Source organism: Brachionichthys hirsutus, chromosome 4 (genome assembly GCF_040956055.1).
Source record: "Brachionichthys hirsutus isolate HB-005 chromosome 4, CSIRO-AGI_Bhir_v1, whole genome shotgun sequence".
Taxonomy (NCBI): Eukaryota; Metazoa; Chordata; class Actinopteri; order Lophiiformes; family Brachionichthyidae; genus Brachionichthys; species Brachionichthys hirsutus.
The window spans coordinates 13,419,398-13,444,608 of record NC_090900.1 but is presented as its reverse complement, the minus strand read 5'-3'; the positions used below and the strand labels follow the sequence as shown (position 1 = coordinate 13,444,608).

Sequence of the window (25,211 nt, the reverse complement as noted above, 5' to 3'; positions counted from 1 at the left end):
TCCATAGTTTAGGTCTGGAGTGTTAAATCCTATTTATCAATAAGAAAATAAGCTTTATTCATCATTACTATTTGTCAGACATTCATCATGGATCTCACACCAAGTTTGACAAAATGAATAAACCTGAGAGATCATGCGAGGTGGCAGCATCGGCCCTCTTTGCTCTGGAGGACATACATCCTGCCGTCTCCTCATATATTATCCTGCTATCCTGAACTGTCCCATCATCCACCCGTCTTTCCCCGGACTCCCAGCCTGATACGTAGGCAGCTTGTAGGGTTCCTTCTCCACAGAATTGGCAGTGGGCTAGGCACTACACAGGAGCCCGTCCTCTTAGGAGGTGACGGTGCCTCCCTGTTCGTGGTTTGGAAGGTCGATAGATTGTGGCTGAAGCCAAAACCTCTGGGGAAGTCCCGTCTCTCGTTGTCAAGCAGTCGCCAAACGGATCGGCGAGGAGAACAGGAATGGGACAGATAAAGTGCAAAATGTCCACCCCGAACCTCAGTGTGTGCCACTGCCCGTCTTTGGTTGCGTTGCTACCCCCCCCCCCCCCTCCCCCTTGTCACCTCTCTGGATCTATGCTTCAGGCCAGGCCAGTGGAGCTCAGCTCTTTTTGAAAAAAGAGAAAAGTCTCTTGTCCCGGTCGGAGACGCAGTGAGCTCGGCTGGAGGACTGGCCGCCTGACACAGAGGACGGGGCTGAGCGCCACTCGTCCTGGTACTTGTCCATCAGCTGTTGGTCAATCACTCTGTGCATATCATCCTACAGGAAAGGACAAAGACGCAAATGAGAGTGAGACAGGAGGGCGATGTCACACATGGGGAGGTGTTAGGGGGCGATCGGACGAACAGAGACCTCACAATAAACATTCATCCCCCCCACCCCCACACACACACACATACACACACACGCACACACTATTTTGCTTGTCAGGAATGACTTTTTCACCTTTCCTATTCCATTAATCATCTGACATTTAGCTTTAATTGATTATTGTTTTTAATCCCGTTGATACTGTGATTTCTCCAATGGCTGGAGGGAGCGGCGATGTCACACATGGGGAGGTGTTAGGGGGCGATCGGACGAACAGAGACCTCACAATAAACATTCATCCCCCCCACCCCCACACACACACACATACACACACACGCACACACTATTTTGCTTGTCAGGAATGACTTTTTCACCTTTCCTATTCCATTAATCATCTGACATTTAGCTTTAATTGATTATTGTTTTTAATCCCGTTGATACTGTGATTTCTCCAATGGCTGGAGGGAGCGGTGGACAGATAGAGCCACCAGAGGGCGCTGATAAGCTCTGGAACTACCGAGACTGGAGACAGCATGCTGAAACAAGCAGGTGGATGGGAGGAGGTGGAGCTAGGATGGGCCTTTCTGGTGACTCATCAAACCGCAGCATGGAATGGGTGAAGCGGCGCGATGGGGCAGCCGGGGCTCACCTCTAAGGCAGGAGGGGGTGTTACCACAGGGGAGAAAGGGTGGTACGGAAGCTGAGAAAGGCCACTAGATCAGAAACCACAAGAGCCAAACAGTAAAGAGCCCTGAGGAGGCAAACTGTAGGCAGGGAGAGACAGGAAAGAGCTGCTAGTTAAGGGTGAGGGAGGGACGGAATACACACACACACTGCATGTGTTGCCATAGTGATATTCATCACACAAAAACATGCTCACACAGAAGTTAATCGTTGATCACAGGTAAGTGACATCGTGTCCTTCACTCATTATATACATTAAATGATAGACACGTAACGTTTGATGATCTACCTTACATTTACACAGCAGCTTACTACGTGTTAAATATGACCTTTGACCCACCTGCCAAGCCTCCAGCTGTTGTGATAGGTTGAGCTTCTGCTGGATGGCGTCCAGGAGCTGGCTGTTCAGAGACATAATGTCCATTTTACATTTAGCCAGCTCCATCTCCACCGCCTTCTTCCTGCCACACACACACACACACACACACACACACCAACAAAAAAGAACTCTTTAAAGGATGGATTCAACACATGTTCAACCGTCTGTCTGGTGAACAGGAGGCCACAGTCAGCTTGATGTCAGTTACAGGGAATGTTGGGAATCTTACCAGGAAAAGTTGATTACATTTTGGTGATGATCCACAACAGATCCTGGATTCTGGATCACTTTGAAATCTTTATTAGTTAATGAAGCTTCAAGATTTGGTCCTCAATATCTCGATTGATTATTGACCAATGTTTATGGAATTTGACACAGTCATGTAGGGTGGGGGCCTCTATCTCACCACCGAATTTCATCTGGATCGAATTATGGACACTGTCACGATCCGGATTTTCCCATTTTGTAAAAATGTAAAAATATTACATTTTAACATTGAAAACATTCAATGATTCAAAAATCTGTGAAAAATACACGTAAACTCTGATTCATTTTTACTTTTCATGGTTGGTGTATAAAGTTACCAAGAACAATTTATAACATTTCCATCATGATCCAGATCACCATGTGGACGGTGTAAATCTGATTACGAGGGGAATGAGCTGCTTGGCGGAGGTCTGCGCTCTCTGAGTGCTTTTCTCGTTTTTACTTGTTTGCTGACATGACCTGATCTTACTTGGATATAGCTTCATCTCTGTCTCTGATTGCGCTTTGCAGCTGCTCGCCGGGTTCTCGGATTTCAGCCATCGTCTTCATTCTGTCGTGATCCTCCTGGAGGGAGCACATCTCCACAGAGTGCAGCGCCATCTGGAGGACACAGAAGAGGAGGACACAGGTGTGAGGAGCTGGCCTCGGCGTTGCAGCAGGATGCTTAGTCAATCCGGTTAATCTGATTTGTGCTTCAGTGTAAATCATGCGAGATGGCATTTCAGATTTAACTGTAGAGAAGGCTGAGGCGACATCACACATTTATCAGGTTCAGCGCCGTGTCATCGTGTTATTTTTAGACGCGAGTCCTCCTCAATGCAATCAGTGAGTGAAGCAGGAAGTGAGCCAGAATTAATGAGGACTGTCTGACACTTCTCAAACAGTTAGCCTCGCTGCGACCATTTCTGCCTGTGGCTCACTTTTTAACATCCACACACACACACACACTGGTGTGTGCGTGTGTGTGGGTCTCTGGTGTGGGAGACTCCGGCCTCTATTGATCCTGTTTCTTGTGTTTAGGGCCTGTTCCTGTGCTGTCTTGTTTTAGTGCCTCCGTGCTGTCAGTCCAGCCTTTTCCAGCAACTGCCATGTTTTTTCCTATGTCAGCTACCACTTCAATTTGTCTTTGGTACATGCCATGCAGGGGCTTGTCCTTCCATGATAGTCCCTCCGCCCCCCCCCCATACATATGAAAATAAGTACCTGGTTATGCAGCTGTAGAACCTCCTCTACGTTGCTGCGTGTTTTGCTCTGCTCCGTTTCATACAGCTCTCTGACCTCCCTCAGCTCCTCTCCCAGCTTCCTCACCTGCTCCTCCAGAGCATCCTCATCACTGCGCCTCGAGCCCTTTGAGCACGGAACACACACCACATCAGTGCGCACACACACACACACACACAGGATACTTTGATTGTGTTGTCTCGTTGTCAGTGTGTAGTTTGTTACCGTGGACCCCTTGTCAGTGTGTAGTTTGTTACCGTGGACTCCTTGTCAGTGTGTAGTTTGTTACCGTGGACCCCTTGTCAGTGTGTAGTTTGTTACCGTGGACTCGTTGCCATCCAGCAGGTTCTGTGTCAGCCTCCGCAGCTCCAGCAGGCTGGTGTGGAGGCTGCCAGTCGGCACATCCTTGGCTGAGGATGTCTCCGAAGACTCGTCCATGGAAGAGTCGGTGGAGAGCGCGGAGTCCGTGACGTCATTCCCCCGTAGATGGGAGCAGAGCGAGCGAACCTCACAGTAGGCCTCCCACAGCTGGAGACGCAGCTACACGGACAAACAAGGGGAGAACGGCTCAGCAAAGGGTTTGGTGGTGATCTTTACACTCTGGCAATCACAGTGAAGACCTGCTCTCGCTCCTGCTCCTGCTCCTCCTGCTCCATGCTCTGCTCTATCTCACACAGCAAGCTGGATGGGTGTGGGCTGAGGCTTTGGTAGCTCTGCCCCTCCATCAGCTCCTCCAGGCGGGCACTCAGCTGGCGGTGGGACACCTGAACCTCCTGGAGCTCCAGCTGGCTCTGCTTTAACTGGAAAATGTAAAGCATATAAAATCCCAAGTTCTTGTCTGACAGGCACAAACTAAAAATGACCTTTCTAGAAAGACATTTACTTACATTATCAAGGAGGCTTAGGCTATTCTTCCACCATCAAACCTCTAAAAGTCAATCATCAACATGTACATACCTGTAGATTCCCGTCGTGACACTGTCTCTCCAGCACCAGTGTCCTCTCTCTGAGTTCATCCACTGTACTCTGTAGTAGCTCATTCTCCTCCATCATGCAGAGTACACGACACTCCAGCTCCATCTTCTTCTCTGACAGCATGTTAATCTAACATGTCAAACAGCGGGAGTGAGCAGGACGAAAGAGGAGACAAAAGTTGGCAGGAAAACTGATGACTTAGATGTTGCGGTCAATATCGGATGCGTGGGGAGCTATGGATCCCGATTACAGGATAGCTGTACTCCTTAGTCTGTGTCAAGATGAGCTCTTAGACCAGATGAAAGGTACTCCTACTGGTTTTAAGATTATATTTAAGATTGAGGTACTGGTTCTTGGCCCAAAACATCTCAGAAATGTGTTATAGTTGAACTAGATGGTATCTCAGTGTCCACCAGCACTAGTAATCCCTCTCTCCTCCCTGTAGTCTTGTGCTCTCTCTCCCTCTGTTTGTCCCTCTTTCTGTCTCTCAGTCTGCAGGTCCAGGCTGTCAACCCTGATGTCCATATCGCTAGCATTAGTATTTATAGTTTTATATAGGACCTCTTTAATCAGTATCTTGTTCAGCAACCTATATATTATGTTGTGTTTTTTTCTGATCCTGCTCCGTCTCTCTATCGCTCTCTCTCCCTCTTTTGCTTTTTGACTCTCTTCCTACCTGTCCTTGTCTCTCTCTCTGTCATTGTCTCTCTGTTTTTCTACCGCTGTCTCTCTCTCCTTCTCAACCCAACTGGTCAAGACAGATGTCCGTCCACTATGAGTCTTAGGTTCTGTCCAAGGTTTCTGCCTGTTAAAGGGAAGTTTTTTCCTTGCCTCCATTGCCAAAGTTATTGCTCTTGTGGGTTAAGTTGGGTTCTGTCTTTCCTTGCAGGTCTCTCCCTGCGACTCCTGTAAAGTGCCTTGAGATAACTTTTCTGTTCTGATCTGGCGCTATAGAAATAAAATTGAATTGAATTGTGTTGAAGATTGAGTGTTGCCTAGCACAGGTGTAGGCATTGGTTACCATCCTTGGTTCCAGCTGCGTGAGCAGCTTTCCCCATTAAACAAACATCAGTTCATATTTATCCCTCCTGCGTTACATCTGCTACCCTACTTTTGAATCGATTTTCACGAACATAGGAGCATCTAAACTGCCGAGTTCTGGATATTTGGTGTTGTTAGTCAAAAAAGTTGGAGCACCCCCATATTGCAGTATGTCAGCTAAAAATAGGGTGGTTGCCTTTTCTCCCAAATATAGCGGCTCTGCAGTCTTGGTGTTTTCTGCTGAGCTCTGATGAGAAGCTGCTGGGAAATCAGAGGTGTTTTTACACTCTGACGTTTGATCTTGTTATATCTGGCTGACACAACGCAAGCACAAGCACAACGGACATCACAAAACGCCTCATGCTGCGGCAGCTCAGCTTGTTTTTCATATCAGGAAACAGGGATTGCCACGAGTCAATTTCAAACTGGGACTTAACAGTAAGTATCACGGTTGAAAAGTATTGCACCATAAAAGCTTTTCATTCAGTGTAAGGATTGAATAGTCTACCAGATAATGGAATGATTTGTAACTCATTTAATTGGGCGGAGGAGAAGCGATTGTAAACTTTTAAATAATGCAATCCTTGTTTCTATTGCTGTAAAGGTGTAACAAGCAGCATGCAGTCCCGCCGGGACGCAGCGTTTGGCATCAACTCACTTCTAGCCCTTGCTGCTCCAACCAGAAGGGAAGGAGGAATGAGTGAGGGGAGAGATGAAGGTTAGAGGAAGAGAGAAAACTTTAGAAAGGTATCCCATAACTACCCTGAAACTTAGAGCATATCCTTAGAAATACCCACTTCTATTTTTCAGCTTCATTTTTGAGGAGTACTCAGCACCAACACAGGATATGTACAATGGAGAAAGGGCTCTGAGAGGGCCTCACCTCTGCCTGTAGAGCCTCTAATTGTGTCATGTGCTGGCTTGTAGACATACTTTTCTCCCTGAAGTTGTCCCGTAATGAATGGACCTGAGTGGACAGCTGCCTCTCCACCTCTGCAGCCTGCATGGAGACAAACGGTCAAACACACAGAACAGAGAGAAAAAGTCCACGTTTGAATCCAATGTGTCCGGTCATTTCGTAAATGAATGTGAGCCCCGAAGAGATGAGGACTGGGCTCCAATGTCCAACCTCAAAGTCTTTATGTGGACTCAAATGACATCAAGAGTTTTTACAACTTTTTTTTTCTTTCATATTTGCAGTGGCGCTCATAACACCCCGAAGGCGGATGTTTCTTCGTGGTGATTAAGCATTCCAATAACTAATTGGTTAAATAACATATTCCAGTCTGTGATCCTTCACAAACACAAGGTACACACACACACACACACACACGCATGAACAGGCTGACATTCACAGTGAACTGAGTGGTACAATGTGTTACTGGTACGCCAGTCCTCCCTGTCCTAATTTTACCGAAATTACCCTATTCGACAGGCCGGATGAGGTCACACCAAGCCGCCCTGAGATTCACTAGTTTAGAGTCTAAACTTTAGACCTATCATCACTGCCATGGAAACAGAAAAATCCTAAAAAACTCTCACTTTTGAAGCTAACCGAGGAGAAAACAAAGAGTAAAAAAAAGGAATAATCTGATCGGCACATAGGCCACTGGACATCATTACCTTTGTATAAGTGTGAAAAACAAGAACAATCTATTGTGATATAGAATATTTATAATATCAATGTCAAACAATCAGCCTGAGTGTTCTGAGGATGCCAGATGTAGCATGGAGACAAAGGACAAAGCAAATTGGCTGGCTTGCCAGTTACAAACAGGAAAATATAGAGGGGATCGGCCAAGACAAGGAAAACACACAACAAATCAAATAATTTGCTTTTCGTCAACTTGTTTTATTACTGTGAGTGATGTCTCTGAGCCAGTGGATGTTCAGTTTGACGACCAGATATGAGTATCTGTGTCACAGCTGCATAATCCTCTCTGTAAGGGACAGTCAGTGGTGAACGTGACATCGTACCCACGGACTCAGTGTGCTCTACAGATTAAGATAATCACGAAAAACGGAAAAACATTTCTGTCTGAAAGAAGCTTAATCTGGGAGTAAATTCCTCCAATCTCAGATCTAGAATTATCAGATGGGCAAACGGGGGCAAATCAGAATCTAGGTCAGAGAGGTAGGACTCAGGAAAGATGCATTCCATTAAACCCTCTGAAGTCTGGCCTCGTCAGACGAGGGTCCAAACTCTAAACGCGGGCATCGCTTCTGTTGATCTGGCACATCGGACTGCACGCTCTTTGGCACAGCACCAAACTATCTGTCTCCTTGTGTCTTTTTGCACATTCCCATGGAAACAACACACGGAATTGCAATTTGCATGTCACTCTGGTTGTCATGGCAACCAGTGAGAAGTGGGACTGGTGAAGCAGTGACTTGTGGTCTCAATGTTTCTAATATTTTCTTAATCTACTTTGACAGATCGCTGCTTTTTCCAGACTGGAAAATAGAAACCCTCACCTTTAAATGCTTCTATGAGTAGCACTCGAATGGTGCCAATCAGAGAATGGATCCTGAGAGCAACAGCTACCGTGGGCTGATAGGAGGCACTATCTGCTCCAGTGACTGGGTATGATTCAAACTGATGGCTGGACGAATGCCCAGGCACTGACCAGATCTCATATATTCTGGAATAGTGAATGAAAGACTTTGTACCATTTGAAGGATTTTAATGTAGTATTGATATATTTCTGCAGTGATCATATAAGACAAACAGGAGAACTGACTGTGGTCATAAACATACAGATGCATATACATTCTTAGCATGTGAGGTAATGTAATTAGAGAAAAATCCCCTTCTTGCTGGCTTAGTCTAATCAGATTAGATTTGAGGAGATTGGCCATTCTCACACTAGAACCTAGCAAACACACACAAACACAGGCTCTGGATCAATAGGAACTCATTTTCTCTTGTTCCTTTGAAAATAATGAAGCAATAGCAAATGTTCAGTCAGAAACGTTTTAGCTGGGATGAAGACAGCTTTATCCCTGAGGCTAAAGAAATCTCCAGAGCGCATTGTAGAATGCGCCGCACCTACAACAATGCTAAACTTGTATGTATGTTATTAGTTTGCTTCATTTCTCTATCTGTTACGACATTTAGTATGAAGTATTTTATTTGCCAGTGTTTGCACATGATAACAAAGCCTCGATCATCGATTGATTGACTTTGTACCCTGAGGCCATATTTTATTTCTCATTCATACTTGTCGCACATGCTCAGTCTTAACTTCCTGCTCTCATCCGCTGAAGCTTTTCTAATCCGCTGATGACATCTGTCCACAGCGACACACCATCATTGTTGGCCTAGCGCCCACTTGCTGCTGTCTTTTTAAATGTGATCCTCCCGTACATGTTCATTCATGCTATAGTCTTAAAGGTGCAATCCACCTCCCCATCAGTGCCTATGCTTCAACAATTAACCAACTTCATCGTTTAATTAGCCTCATCAGTCTCAACAGACTCATCGGCCACCACCACCACCAATGAATAGACTGGATGATTAATATTGCTGCTGCTCCAGGTAGACACTCTTCAATCACAATCTCCCTGAAGAGGCGTAATTATCACACATCATCTATTGCAATAAACATTCACTTGTTACTTCTGGATGAAATATACAGTCTTATCACCCAGACAGAAGAGTTTATTAACACGTCCACAATCCCTCTCCCAAAGAGTGATAAGAGCAGAGGATATCTGAGTCAGCCTTTGGTACATTATGCATCGTTGTGTATCCTCTTTAGCAACATATCTGAGTTACCTGTTGTTATTAATTAAGTAGAGTAGGGACAGGAGCGGTCTTGGTTCCTGACTGCATGCATATGGAAAGGCTATTAGCAGAGATTACAGCGTAATCCCCACTGTGTTGTATTTTACTCAAAGACTTGCATCACTTCCTATGGAGAGCCCTGCCTGCTCAAGGTCATCCCACTCTAGCCAATGGGAGGCGCTATATATAAGTTAACTTTACGCTTTTTAATTATTTCTATCTCTTGATGTGTTCATCATTATTCTTCCTACTATGGTCTACTATGGTTTAGCAGCAGTTTGTTAATTTGCACCTCTTGCTTGTGTCTATCAGTGAGGATAGACCTCAGTGGATTGTCTTCTATCTATGATTTCCATCAGGCACCTCAAAGGACTGCAATAACAAGCCCATAATCACAGGGGTGGGGTGTTGCTCAGGAACAGGCAGGGCAGATAAAAATATCCGGCCTCCAGTGGATTCACAAGTACAGAGTTTCTTCAGGGTCTGGGTCGCGAACAGTTAACGCTACTTAGTCAGAGCCCAATGCTTAGTAATGAGAGCAGAGAGACACAGCAGCGAGAGAGAGAGAGAGAGAGAGAGAGAGAGAGAGAGAGAGAGAGAGAGAGAGAGAGAGAGAGAGAGAGAGAGAGGATGAAATGAGAGAGAACGCACACACTGAGGCCGTTTTAATTTAGTTTATTACCCAGCAGGCCACTCTCTGTCTGCACAATTCCCTGAATTGATCTGGATCGATGCAGAAAATCAGATCTCATAAATGTCACTATGACCACAACTCGTTCTGCCTGAAAACACAATAAAACGCACTTCCGTCAGTCTCTTTCACACAACCGGTTTCATTCATAAAAGGCAGTTTAATTATGCAAATTGCCCTCTACTGATAAGACCTATGGAGGCTGACCCATGCTGAGCAGGCTCTGAATACCATGTCATGATGCCTTTGGGGCATGACAGAGAGGAGGCTGATTTAATCTGGTCAAGATGAAGAGTCACTCTGTACGGCAGTGAGCTAAAGGGGAACAACAAACAGCACAGAGCGTTCGCCGGCCGGAACAACATGTGCCTGGCAGGAGAACATATCTCCCCACAGGAAAGGAAACAACACGTGCAGGCATAGCCCGAGACAGCAGGGCTGAGCCGGCCATGGAGCCGGCTGTACGGGCCTGTCAGCCTCAGGTGAAGGAGCACCGGGATATCCCAGGATGCTTCCTGTGTTTGTGGCCGGTACTTTATTAGACGTGTCTTACAGGTGTTTTTTTATGCAGCCAGATGCAGTTCCTGCTCTTGTGAAGCAAACCCCGTTGTTCTAACGTGTCCCTTCTCCGGCGTGTCGGGGGTGATACTGGGAAACGTAACATCTAACTAAAAACAAAGTTATCACAAAAGGACAGGGTGTGGACAAACTACGAGTGCTGAGGGTGCAGCACGCGCACCGATCCCAAAACAGCACAACCCTTGTGTCTTCTCATTAGCTTCACAAACATTATGCTCAGTGCAGGGCTGTGGAGGCGTTCAATGACCTCTCCGTACAAGTGACGCACGCTTCTTTTGGTGTCGTCAGACTCAGAAGAGGTCAAGATGTTTTGTTGTACCGTTATTCGGAGCTGCTGCGGGGCTTCATCATCGGTCGCGAGTACAAATGCTAGTGCTGCCAGTCTTCTGTGTGCATCTGTGGGTTTCTCTTTCCATCATGTACGTTGGACATACTATGTGTATTTTTAATGTATTGTTATTTTGCATCAAGTTAGTAATCTAATATTAGTTTTATTTGTATTGTTAAATGTCGATGATTTATGTACTAAGGATTTTCAACGGAAACAAGACCGCAAGGGCTTTTTTGAAATGCTCCTCTTAGACAGGATGTTTCACTGTTCTTGTACTGTAATACATGCTACTGCGTGACTGTACTTGTACTCTAACATTCTATCAAATAAATATATTCATCATCATCATCAGTCAACCCCTCTATCTGAGTGTCTCATACAGGACAGTTTCTAGTCTGCCTATTATAACAAATGCCTGTCGATATGCAGAGTGCTATTACGTAAGTGCAGAGCCCAATCACTCTAAATCTTTTCAACGAAAGGCCCGGAAGCTACACTTTCCTGTTAATGAATTCACATAATTCAGGTAAAGATAGACAGAGACAGGCTGATGGGGATAACCCCCCCCCTCAGAAATAATGAGTCATCACTTGGATAAGAATATTATGTCATGAACATGAATTGGACTGAATGGCCATAAGGGACACACACACACACACACTGGCAGCAGCTGCTCCTCACCCTACTGAGCTGCTCCAGCAGCCTCTGGTTCTGTTCAGAGAGCTCACTGATGGCCTTGGTCTTGTCTTTGTCGGCCTCTCTTAGTTGGACCTGGTGGCGCTCCAGCTCACCTTGTAGCTGCAGGACATCCGTCTCCAGCTCGGCCACCCGGCCCTCCCACTCACCCTCTCGACTTTCCAGACGTCGGCGCAATTCATGCTTCTCTTGCTCCAAGCACTGCATGTGAGGGGGGGACGCGCATTTGCTTAGATATAATTTGGAGTATTGGCTCATTTGTGCAGAAGACAAGATGGAAATACAGGAAAATGATATAAATATTTCATTATATGGGAAGTGAAAAGGGCCAGGATGGTATAGATCTCCTCACTAAATCATTCTAGAGCAGGAGAAGTGCAAGCAACCTTTTAAAGGCTGTCATTTTCAAACTTTTCCTGCTCTTTATAAATAGGTCAGCGTTTACAATATAAACAAATGAATAACTAAAAAGACAAAGTGTGACAATAGGACAAATTTAACCAAAGTTATGATGCAATTTTGGACTTCATCGGGTCCTGGAGTGGCACTCAAGGAAACTGCTTTATATTATTTCAATCATAAAGCTGTTGCTAGAGTTTGAATGGGGGTTGTTGTCCTAAGATGAAACAGTTGGCATCTGTAAATCCAGTGTTTTTATTTCTGTTTAAATGGTCAAAAAAAATGAGGGTTCAAAGTCAGCCAAAACAACATCAGAAAATTTTAACAGGCCCTTTTAGAACAGGACACAGGAGCGGGATATTAAGAAGCTTATCTCTATGGAACACAGATGAATATGGCTCTAAGGGATGAGCAGATGTCAAGCACATGCAGTAGGCCTGGACTACTTTAGGATTAGTATTTTATGTGTGTGTGTGTGTGTTAATCTTAACATGAATAAAAACAAAGATAGACAGCAATCATTGAAAACTTTGTGTGTGTGAAATAACTGTGCTCTACCTCAAGCCGAGTTTTTTTTTTGTAGGTGCAACTACAGACTTATTTAGAAGAGGAAGTTTCAAATCACCCATGCGTTATAGATTAGGTAGATCTGTACGCAGTAATCTGGGCAGATTGAATATGGAGCTCCACAGGTAGCATCTGATGTGACCCTCGTGAGTTTGTTTACATCACAAAGACACAAACACTCCAGGATTATGGCATTTTTGGGGACAAACCAAAGGCATATATGAGACAAAATTTACATTTCAGTAAACATATTAGCAAGTCATTAATTGTTACCTCTAACTTGTCGTTGAGGTCTTTGTGCATTTTCTCATATTGCTTCGTCAGATCTTGGTTTCTTTCCAGCAGCGCTTTGCCGAGTTTAGCAGCTAAAACCAAGTCTTTCTCCTTCTGACGGAAGAGCGACAAGAAGTCGGAGTTTTGTCCCGCCGCAGGCGTCTCCTGGTCCGGTAGCTCGTCCTCGTCGCCCCGCTCCCCGGTCAGCATGGCCAGTTCCTCCTCCAAGGCCGTGCCGAGGCCTCCGGAGCCGGCGCGCTGCCGCGGCGGCCCCGCGGCGGCCCCGGCCCGGGGCTCCACGCAGTCGCTGTCCAGCTCCAGCGGTGCTGAAACCCCGCCAGGCGCCTGCAGGTCGAGGCAGAACGCGGACATCTCCGCCCGTCGGCGGCTGAGTTCACTCCGGGTGAACCCACCCTGTCCTGGCGGGGTTGGGCTGAACGGACCGGCTCGTCGTTGACAGTTCATCCACCATTCTCACAATCCCGAGCGGGTTCGCGTGCACCGCGCCGTTTCTCCGGTTTTCTCCCGTCCCTCTCTCCTCGCTCACCGGACCAGCCGCGTCTGCAGCTCTGATCGAATCCCAGCAAACAGCGCCTCCTCTAGCAGCTGAGTGTCTGTGCTTATTATCGGACGCACAAAGTACTTTTATCCCCTAATGAACCGCCGCGATGAGCTCTGTGCAGCGGCCGATCCATCACGATCCGTCCCGTCCCGGGGTCGAGAGTCCCCCGCAATGATTCGCCTGTTACAAGTGCTGAGCGCGATCCCGATGCCTTCCAAACCGTGAATGCGCGTCCCCGCCACAATAGTGACGCCACCTGCGAGCTGTTGCAGACAGGCAGCCCATTGGCTAAAAATCGTAGCGCCATATTTTGGTGCCTCGCGCACGAGCACGAGCACGAGAGAAGGCGACGTAAGAGCAGGTCGTCATTTAAATTGATGCAGAGAACTCGGTAAAGGTGGAAGGCCATAAACGTTCACCGCCCCCCCCCCCCCCCCCCCCATCCATTTAATTTAAACAATTACAACAAAAAACAATTATTAATTAAATTATATGTAGAGAAAAGGTATTACTACCCCTATAATTATGTTCATAATGATGTTTGTTGACTCAGTTCCTATTCATTCTGCAACACAGTTAATTTTCCATGCCTCAAATGACAGACGAAAGCTGCTACAGAACAGATGTTGTTCTCAATTAGCAGTTGCAGCCATGTAAAAGTAACTTTGCTGTGTGCGCCTCGTTGTAAAGGTCATTAGAGTCAAGCCCATTTTAAAAAGCCACTCAGTTTGCTTTCATTTTTCTAAATGCTAAGGAGATAGTATCTTGTCGCAAGCTTAAATGAGAAGTTTGAAAACAATCGGCGCCGCTTTCTGAAATATGCATTTTTTTCCCCAGAGAAAGGTGACTGGTAATATTTCAATCTGTGAATAACTCGTTAATAACCTGATTAGACTAATTTAGTGTTAGTGCATAAATTAAAGAGGACAGTTAGGATGAAGTGGCTAAAGGCCTCTTATAGATGCATTAATTTGTTTTTAACTTTGTGTGTTGCCAGGGATGAAGGGATAGAGATGGGGTAAGGATGTTGGGGGCAGGGCGCTGGTAATGAGTGATTACAGACAAAGCCCTTGATCTGATCAAATGAAAGCACAGAAGAAGTGGGTCATGGCCTGCTGGGGCCGAGGGGGACACTCGGTTAATAATGGGTGGTTAGCCCAAACCTCACTGCTTGGATAAACTGCTGAGCTGAATGAGTTTATTGCTGTACATTATAATTATTACTCTAATGGTACGGAGGTTGAATAGATGGCAGATGCCAAGAAAAACAACAACAACAACAACAACAACAGCCGCACTAAAAGGAATTACACACAATATATTACAGCTGGATCAGATGCAATCTCATGAGTAGCACGGGGAGGGCGGTTAGCTGGAGCTAACGCAGCATCGCCAGGTTCTCCCTTGAGCGGGTTCCCAAGCCCGGATAATTTCAGAGGGTTCCGTCAGGAATGGCATCTGGTGTAAAAACGTGCCAAAAAACTTTACAATGCAAATCAACATAAATAAGAATGTTATACTAGATCAGTCGAAGGCCAGGTTAACACCAGCAGTGTTGTTAACCCATGGAGAGGAGAAGGAGAAGTTCTTACGCTCCACAGGTAGGAGGTGAGTTAGAGGAGAAGGAGAAGTTCTTACGCTCCACAGGTAGGAGGTGAGTTAGAGGAGGAGGAGAAGTTCTTACGCTCCACAGGTAGGAGGTGAGTTAGAGGAGGAGGAGAAGTTCTTATGCTCCACAGGTAGGAGGTGAGTTAGAGGAGGAGGAGAAGTTCTGGAGTGACTTGGATGAAGTGCTTCAGAGCATCCTAGCAGTCAGAGAGTCGTGATTGAAGCAGACCTCAATGGGCATGTTGGTGAAGAAAATAGAGGAGATGAAGAAGTGATGGTAAGTTTGGTATTCAGGACAGGAACGTTGAAGGACAGATGGAGGTGGACTTTGCCAAAAGGATGGAGATGGCAGTAGTTAACAGTTATTTTCAGAAGAGACGAGAACATAGGGTGGCCTACAAGAGTGGAGGGAGGAGCACACAGGTGGACGACACCTTGTGTAGATGGAGCAGTTTAAGGTGTAACATTTAAAATGAAGATTGGAGGAAGTCTACTGCTGGGAGTGACACATTCTTGCACTTTCGGATGCAGATTAATATCAGGCACTGGACCTTGTTGCCCTTCATAGTAGACAATGGTGCCCTCTATGGGATATAATTATATTACATTTATGTTCTGCTACATGAATAAATAACAGCCGAGTCAGTTCACAGGTTTGAAGTACTACATAGATTAGATTTTAAGATTTTTCCTTTGGATATAAGAGTGACCAGGTTGGATAGGATTAGAAATGAGACAATAAGAGGGACAGTGAAGGTTAGACGTTTTGGAGACAAGGTCAGAGAGACCAGACTTTGATGGTTTGGACATGTCCAGAGGAGAGACAAGGACTATATCGGTAGAAGGATGCTGAGGATGGAACTGCCAGGGAACAGGGCTAGAGGTCGACCCAGGAGAAGATACATGGACGTAGTGAGGGAGGACATGGCTGGTGTTGGGGAGGACGATGCAAAGGACAGGGTGAAGTGGAGAAGGTTGATTTGCTGTTGTGACCACTCACAGGACAAGCTGAAAGTACCGTAGTAGTAGAAGTTATACTCAGTTTAGAATGTAGCAGTATTTAAAGAGAACATTAACAGCATTGTGTCCAGTTGGATTGTCAACAACATCAAAAACTAAAACTCAAGATAGATAATCAATCTTAATCTCTCTCAAACGCTGAGTCATAGTTACAGTTAGCTAGTTCGCTGAGTGTGCTCAGCGTAGCTTATGTAACATCAACCCTTAGTCATGCAAGCCTGACGATGCCTCTTTTCAACTCATGCAAGGTTTGGCTTGTATTATCTTGCATTAATCCACTAGATTGCAGTATTTCTCTCTGATAGCCCTCATCGGACACTGTCGTTTCACATGATGTAGGAATAAAGCTATTTGGGTGTTATGCCAGTGGATGGCGGTGTTTTCACACTTGTACACTTCTAGAATCTCGATGACCTGGAAACATTCCGGCAGTTGATGAGAGGCAGTCATGATCTGTCAGGACATTTATGTTTCCCCACATTGAAGTTTCTGCCATTGATATAGCATTTGTGTAAAGTATGTGCCTTTTAAATTAAGCATTCATATTTTATATCAACTACGTAAAAACATTTCAACATTAACAATACTTTCTTACACACTATACAAAGACTTGAACTGGCATCAGAATCTTAACTTTATCATTACAGTACATTATAGGGAAATCCCAGTGATCAAAAATGATTGCAATGTTCCATCTTTACTCCTGGATTAAGATGGAATTGGCCTAAGAGGCATACAATACCTTGTTGCTAGGTAACATGAGTAGGATAACCAATACTCTAAATCACTGTGAAAATGCAACTCTTTTTTCTGCTGATGTCTTTATAGATACCACATTAATGTAAAGAGTTTTTAATAGTTTAAACATATATCCTTCTCATTTGACTCATTATTATTTAGTGATTCTTAATGTGGCAGAGATAAGTCTTTAAGGCAGGCTGAAGGTCTAGTTTCACTGTTGAGTTGTTTACCACAACAGGCTAAACAGTAGGTGTTGAGCATCACAATAAAGGAGGTCACAGTCCTGTTACAATACTTGCCCTGCATTGTGGCATGACATATAATAAAATAAGGTTCTTCAGAATCATGATTATGCCTATTCTCAGGCATATTCAGGGCTCAATAGGGGTGTTTATGTGGGGGAGTCTTTCACTTACAGTTGTTTCTGGATCTGTGTTTGTTCAAATACTCATATCAGCAACAGGCCTGGTGATCTGAATCAAGTACGTCCGAAGCAGGTGTGGATAGCAGTACAAAAAAGCAATGGTTTTAAAGAGCAGAGACACAAAGTCAACTAAATCCGGTCGGTAGGGAGGCTGAGTAGAGGGGGATGAAGTGGAGATGTGGTTGTATGTTTTGCTATGTTGATGTAGTACTACTTACCAAAGAGGCTAAGCCAGGGGTGGGCAAACTTTTTGACTCGCGGGCCACAATAGGTTCTAAAATTTGACAGGGGGGCCGGACCAAGCACAGATGGATGGAGTATTTGTGTGAGCTAAATGACTAAATGACACATGAAAGCTATTGCATGAAAGGATTTGGCCTTTTACATGTAGCATTACAGGGAAAAGGTCAAAAAATGAGGTTTAATTATAATACAATTATATTTAATGATATAATTTGGACAAGTTCGGCGGGCCGGATTAAAAAGACCAACGGGCCGCATATGGCCCCCGGGCCTGGGTTTGCCCATGTCTGGGCTAAGCCATCTGTTACTTTGTGTGTGTGTGTGTGTGTGTGTGTGACAGTCTCACAGCAACATGCCACTTGGCTGACATTAGTATACAAACGAGAACATGGACAGGAGTGTGTCTGGGGGCATCATTAGGTTGTGGCGTGACAAGCCGTATTATCGTTTATTATGGGGCTATTATTAAGAACACATTTGAGACATACATAAAAAATAAAGGGAACATATTTTTGTGTTATAAATAAAATAGATAATTTTTTTGTGTTATTTGTTATAGAAAAGTGTTTTTTATTCTTTATAAACACTAGAATGGTCCATTCATACATGCTTTGTATGCCCACTTGCTTCCACCTTTTATTGCAGATCATGTAAAGTGTTCCTTTGCACAAGCCGGACATTTTTCTTATTTACTTGCTGATGAAAGAAGACTCTCCTGGTAACCCATCGCTGTGCTGCTAGCTGTTAGATTGCATCAGAGTGAGACGAGGCTGGGGGGGGGGGGGGGGGGGGGCTGTAGCGTCTCACTCACTAATGAACGCTCAACACTTTGGAACTACTGTCATCCGCATGCATTAGAGTGATTCGTGATGGCTGCTGCCGTAGCGTGAGGAATAAAAAGTGAGGGGGTGTTTAGGGTGAACTATTGACAGGGAAAAAAGAGCGCGAATGAGGGGTGAGCTCGTCCTCTCTCTCTCTACAGAACGTGATCTCTGGTCTGCTGCATTTCTTCACAATTCCATCTCTCTATGGTCTTCTGCTCCCTTCTTATCTCCATCTCTCCATCTCTCTGTTTGCAGTCGCCTCCAGTCGTTCTTGCAGCCTGACAGCTTTCCACCCTGCTACAGCACATCCCTCTCTCTCTCTGTCTCTCTCTCCCATCGGCAACACTCTTTTCCCAGTGAGGATGACATCCCCGGATTTGATGAAGCAGCGAAGATTTCATTCTGGCTGGTGGCTTCCGAGGGAGACCCCACATGAACGGGCTTATTGGACGAGGCGGTGCTGCGTCTAAGGAGCTTTGTATAAAACCCTCCAGCTGTCGCAGCCTCCTTGTAAGTACCACACTGTTTTACTTACAGTACTGCTCCTGTCAAAGATGATGCACTGATTAGCTGATGCTGTAGCTGAGGATTTATGGAACGATTACGGGAGACAGCCTCAGCAGCAGTGAGGCTGTGCAGCACTTGTGTCTTTCCCAATGGGAGGAGTGAGCGCGATTCTTGGTCACGACACTGAAATGCTGTGTCTTCGTTTGCCCATCTCTCTTTAGCAACTGTTGTCACTGGAGCATGCACCCATCCAGATGTCTCTCACTTTTTGGAGTAGCAAGCAAACTTATGCATGTTCTGATTTTCAGAAATATGATGAATTTATACCCAAACTGATTTGAGTTTTTAGACAAAGTTTATGCGGTGATTTTCTTTTCCACATGATCTCAAGTCACTCCAAGTTCTAGCTGGAAGGGTGCTATAGAATTTGGTGTTGACAGTCATCACAGAAAGAATTCTGAATTTTCTTCCTATGGCAAGAAGAGGATGGTGGTTGGAGGATGGTATTTCTATGGTAACAGCAGTTTTTTTTCAGGGGTATTGCAGAGGTAAAGGAAGCTTCCTGCTGCCTGTTCAGCTTGATAATAAAACACAGTACTGACAGAACTTTATAGAGTAAGACTGAATGTTAAAGAAGGGATGGTGCTACATGTTATCACAGTATTTAGAACACTATATGACATTGTTATACAAAAAGCAGACAACGTGATTCCTGCTTAATGGGGTGTGTCTCATAACCAGCCTGATATATGTAAACTGTTTTCATTAGAATCAATTACTGATAGAGAATCAATAACCCTCTAGAATGTCACTTTATTCAACTCCTGAAAAATGTATGCAACAGATTACAACTCTATATATACACAGATTAAGGGTACATATTGAACATTTTAACTTATTGCCTAATATCCTGTTTTTATATAAATATGTATGTGCAATATATGAACCAGAGTCAAATTCCCTGTATGTGGACACATTCTTTGACAATAAAGCAGCTTAAGAGGCTGTTGGTGTTTATTTGAGCCTGTGGTCACGTGTTTGTGGAGGTAGACCCAACCCGTGGTGATGGAACAAATGAAGTGAGGATCACTTGTGTGTCACCGTAAGAAACACACTCTCTGTAGAATTGTTCTGCCAGTGCTGATGGGCGTTTTGCTGAGAGCTCTAATGCTTCATATCGCCAAGTGTCATTTTCCCTTAAGCCTCCTACTAGAGCCCACGCTGATCCGCTTTGTCATTTGGATTTTGTGATATAATGATGCACTGAAGTGCTTTCCTAAGCACTCAGCATACTTTTGCAGATTGGGATACCCTGGCCGTTGTAGATAGGTGACGCCGGAGCGATGAGGTGCAGGATCCTGGCTTCTGTGGCACAGTGGAAACTGTTTTCTCCATTAGTTTCAACTCCTACTCTTTGTGTGTAAATTTGCATTTTGACTACAAAGATGATCTTAAAGCCTTTGAAAATGTACAATTGAAAACAGGCAAGAATTTGACAATCATACAAAAACATACGTTTTTAGGAATCAACTCTAACACACAAGAATTAAACCTTTTCTTTTTTCTTTTCTACGGACAATTTAGCGTAAACAATTCACCTAAGCTGCATGTTTTTAGAGGTGGGAGGGAGCTGGAGAACCCGGAGAGAACCCACGCAGACACGGGGAGAATATGCAAACTCCAGACAGAAAGGAATCAAACCTGGAACCTTCTTGCTGTGGGAAAACAGCGCTACCCACTGCACCACTGACTTAAATGATTCTTAGTAAATTATGTTCTGTCAGAGACTTTATGTTCACATTATGTTTTTTCATGTCATGAAAAATTTTAACCAGTTTTCCAAGCAGAAAAACATTTGTACCATGAAGTGGCCGACAAACTTTGGTTTAATTGACATCCCACTTCCTGCAACACAACTAATGCCACACCGATATATTATGCAGCTCTATTTTAATAACCAATGCAAATTCACAAAGCCTTCAAAAGCATGCACTGCTTTCATATCAAACATGGGCTCTATGGAAGCAGCTGCATCCGGAGATGGGAGTAGGACAATGTTCAAACTGAGCTGCTCAGTGCTTGATAACTATGTTTGGAGCAGAGAACTGCAGAATTGGAAAGAGTCTAAAGCTCTCAATCAATGTCGACGTGGTATGAGTCGTATGACTGTTATGTTGTTGTCATGGCAATATAAATAATGTGTGTGCGGAGAGGATGGATTGAAAGCTCAAACCAGAGAGGAGTAGGAGAATAGTGGTGGGATTGTGTTTAGAGAGGAATCTGTGCCACTACAGTGTTACAACGGGTTTGTGATTCACCGCTGCCTACAGCCCATACAGCACTGGCCCCTGGTCATCATGCAGACTGAATGTAGAGCAGCACCATGACTGGGATGCAACCTCTATCCACTCTCCTCCTCTTCAGCAACTCTGACTCACAGACCAGCATTATTCAACCCATCCCTCGATGGAGGGCGATGCTCCTCGGTAAATGACCTCTTCTATTGTTGATGAGCTCTGATAAATAATGAACATTTGTGGAGCACTTCTGATGGCATACTGATTGTATGCCTTGCACAGTCTGTGAAACCGAGCAAAAAGAAATAAAAAGGTTTCTCTTGACTGGAATGTGTGCAAAAAGTGAGATTTTGATAACAACAATTTGAAATCTGCATGTAGAAATATACCAACTATGTGGTCCTACTTTCTTTCTCATAGTCCTAAGGAGCTTTATAAAGTACTGTGAAAAGTACCGGTAATTGTTTTTAGCGAGCTAAATATTGTGAGGGAGGAGCCGGAGCTGCACAGTCTATTAACTCAGCTCATTATGGGCCGTCAGCTAGCACTTAAGTCTCGGAGGAAGACATCCAGATCTGAGTCCCATCTGGTCCCTAGTGCTGGGACGGCACATGGAGGAATTTATACATGTTGTTAAGAAGTATACAACACTAAATCATGCAGTGTTGTTAGTGTCTTAACAAACACACATATGTATGAGTCTACATGGCACTCATTGAGAGATGCTGAGGGACATCTTCTGCTCATAAGCGTGGCTCCAACCTGCAACCTGATAAAATGGTTCCTGTTGCTATGCCAGCATTTGTTTTAAAGCAATAAACCCAAGCACTGCATTCTGACACCTAAACTAGACAGATTTAACAAGTTTATAGGATGAAGATCAGCAGGTGTCAGAGAAAACGCACTTGGGTTGACACTTTGCTCATGCCATCACTCCTCATCACCAGCCATCTGCTCCACATCATGCCCTACCAACGATTTGTGTCCTGGTCTCGCTTGAGCACATGCTGTATGTTACTGGCACGACTCCCATTGAATGTTCAAAGGCATACGGATATCATCGGTCACCCTTCAGGAGGGAATTCTATTAAGCGCCGCAATAATCACTGAATGATAATCATCTGCAATGTCTGCATGGCTTTGAGAACACGCAGGCACTGCTGCATGAAACTTTATTCACCCACAGTGGACCCAACGCAACACATCAACAGACAATTGAATTTAAATTCACATGAAAACAGGTAGAAATCCGCCGTAGTGCACATGTTGGTTGAGCTTGAGCTGAGCATGTTACTGTAGGGAAGCGTGGGCGGTGAGCTTTAAATAGAAACGCTGCCTCTGTCTCTCATTCTTCTGCCTGCTTCTTCATCACAAGCGCTGCCAAATATATCCAGTGGTGGTAAAAGAGGCTGTTGTGTGAATGTGAGTCCATTTATAGTGTTTTGTTTTTAAACAAGAACGTGATGACATCTTTGGTCAGCACAGTAAGAATCTCTTGCAGGATACTCACATACATGTTGCAGCTATCTGTATCATCGTACATGGTTTAAACTAAAGGAAGCCAATTTTACACTAGCCGGTTAGATCAGGGGTGGGCAAACTTTTTGACTCGCGGGCCACAAGTGTTTTTAAAATTTGGAGCCGGGCCAGGAAAATATGGATGGCGTGTTTGTTTGAACTAACGGGATAATATAAATGACACGTAAAAGCCATTATGAAAGGATTTGGCACACGTCACTGCTGTCGTACAACTGTCATGCATGTCCTGAATTACTCTGACATACTTCTCTGCCACTCCAGACTTCCTCATGCAGTACCACAGTTCACAGTTCCTCTCTGGGCACCCTATCGTAGGCTTTCTCCAGATCTACAAATACACAATGCAGCTCCTGCTGACCTTCCCTGTACTTCTCCATTGCCAGCCTCAATGCAAACATTGCATCTGTGGTACTCTTCCTCGGCATAAAGCCATACTGCTGCTCACAAATGCTTACTTCCGTCCTTAGTCTAGCCTCAAACACCTTTTCCCATGACTTCATCGTATGACTCATTAGCTTTTTAAAAGGTGGCGTTTAGAACAGCTGTGCAAAATGCCTTTAGTGCTACGTAATTGCAGTGCAACTTAACAGGGGTAGAAGTCTAGAGCAAGAAATATCCACTTAGGCTATCAAGCGAAGAATTTCAGTGCTTGATCTTTAGATTCTTTTGAAGGGACACATGCCCAGCTTTCAACACACTTTGTGCAGTTACAATGCCTTCGGCAGTGGAAAAGACTCTCTCTGCAGAGACGCTTGTGCCAGTAATGCAGAGGAATCAATGGGCAACAGCGGAAATATGCAGATAAGCCCCCTCTAAACCCCCGCGAGATTGTACTGCGAAGAAGCCACCCCGGGATAAATCTCACGAGATGTTATTCTTACTCAGGCGGGATGCACGGCTCTGCTGTGGTGCGCCGCGGGAGTTTAAGTGCGGCACATAACTAAGATGCTGCACTGAATATTTCCACTGAAAATAGATTTTTAAATATTGATTCGGATGCATTTTGAAACGTTATGAGAATCGTGTGGTGTAATATCGCGATATATCGCCGATATTACACCACACGATTCTTTTACACCCCTAATTTACATGCATGAAATAGTCTGCAGCAACTTTAATCATGTGTCAGAAGTCAGAACACATGGTAAATTATTCCAACTGACAAACAGCCTTCTATTAAGTGTTTCTATAAAAGGCAAGTGTTTTACATAAGAGCATTAAGTCAGCTCCTCAGTGTGTATAAGGAATGTTTACTCCCATGTTTTCCTACTTATTCACTGTCTCTCTTCCTCCCACACTCTCTTCTTCTACAGATTAGTAACAACATCCATCAACATTTCTTGATAAGACCTTCTCCTTTGGGAAAAAACTTCATTAAAAACAGCCAGAATCCCCGTACACATGTCACAGGTATTACTTTTCACATGATAAGAGCTTGCCTGCAGAATGAGCTGAATGAGCCATCTGTTCATCGCATTGGCTTCACTGTAGCTGTGCTGGTGTGTGAACTGGTTATGTACCTCAGCGTTCTCCTACTGTATGTCACTCTCTGACTATTTGTGAAAATGAGGACATCCTTACCTCATCAGAGTTGTAAATGCTTCACAGAACAGTTGCTCATTATTAAAATGTGCAAGTGACATAAATGAAATAAAAATAAATAAATGAAAGAGTATGAAGTGTAAGCTGTAGCCTGTGAAATCTGGTTTCATGAAAATATTGAGGCACTAAAATAAACATTTATGACTTAACATGATAACAAAATATTAGACATTGTTTTATTCTGTTGGTGTCAGGGACCAAAGCAGGCGAGAACCCAAAGCTTTATTGTCCAAAACCGGGTAGTCAGTCCAAATCAGCAGACAAATCAGGATAGGGGCAGCCAATGAGGGAGTTCCAATAATCAGGCAGAGGTCACAAACCAGGCAACCAGAAGAAGCAGGCAGACAGAACCCAAGGGGCAGGCAAAGACACCGGAATCCAGGAATCAGGCAGGGTCGAAACACGGGAGGTCAATCTGGACCGCTGTAAGGTAGGAATCATCACTAACAATCTGGCAGTGAGGTGTGGCATGAACAGAGACTAAGTAGGGCACGGGCTGATGAGAGATGAGTTGCAGGTGATGACAGGAGCAGAGGTGATGGGAATTAACTGATTGCAGGAGGAGGATCTGAGAAAACAGGAGATTAATGCATAGAAAAAACACAGGCCTGCCTCAAGCTGTGACAGTTGGAGCTTCCGGCTCTCCTCCCACATCCTGCCCGATGTCATCATTACCGTGTCCTCCATTAAAGGTGCTTTGTGTCAGAGATTGAGGTTTTTATAAGTGACAAAAAAGAGTCACCTATTTGGTTTCATACTATTATCTTAGTGTTGTATTTTCTTAGCAATCACAAGATGAACTATTACCTATCTAGTAATTACCATACTTTCAGCCACAGATTACAGCAAAAATAATGAAGGCAACATTAGCATGTGGTCGGGCTTGCTTTCCCCAGCAGCTTGTGGTGTCCGAAGGAAATAGTGAAAAGAAATCATCGCTATTATCGGCGCCTTCCCAAGGCCGTGGCGCCGTGTTGTTCTGACCATGTGTCTGCTTTCTGATTCTGTTTCGTGTTACCCTGCACCAAGTGCTGTGACTGTGTGGCTGTGGGTGTGCAGCAAGCCCTACTGTGTTACCACTCATTTTCCAGACCCTGTAATGCTATAATGACACATCTAATTGTTTCATAAATCATTATCA

At 44.5% G+C, this 25,211-nt stretch overlaps 1 protein-coding gene across 1 annotated transcript; it reads right to left on the bottom strand.

Moving 5' to 3' along the window:
• Nucleotides 1-603: 603 nt before the first annotated feature.
• On the bottom strand, nt 604-13,075 carry LOC137893224 (BICD family-like cargo adapter 1). Its single transcript, XM_068738674.1, has 11 exons — nt 12,704-13,075; nt 11,450-11,665; nt 6,264-6,380; nt 6,039-6,050; nt 4,322-4,468; nt 3,985-4,164; nt 3,686-3,904; nt 3,347-3,490; nt 2,613-2,743; nt 1,838-1,958; nt 604-762 (listed from the first exon to the last, which is right to left on the bottom strand). Exons 1-11 carry the CDS (start codon nt 13,073-13,075, stop codon nt 604-606), a joined length of 1,818 nt encoding a protein of 605 aa, XP_068594775.1.
• Between the last annotated feature and the right edge of the window lie 12,136 nt (nt 13,076-25,211).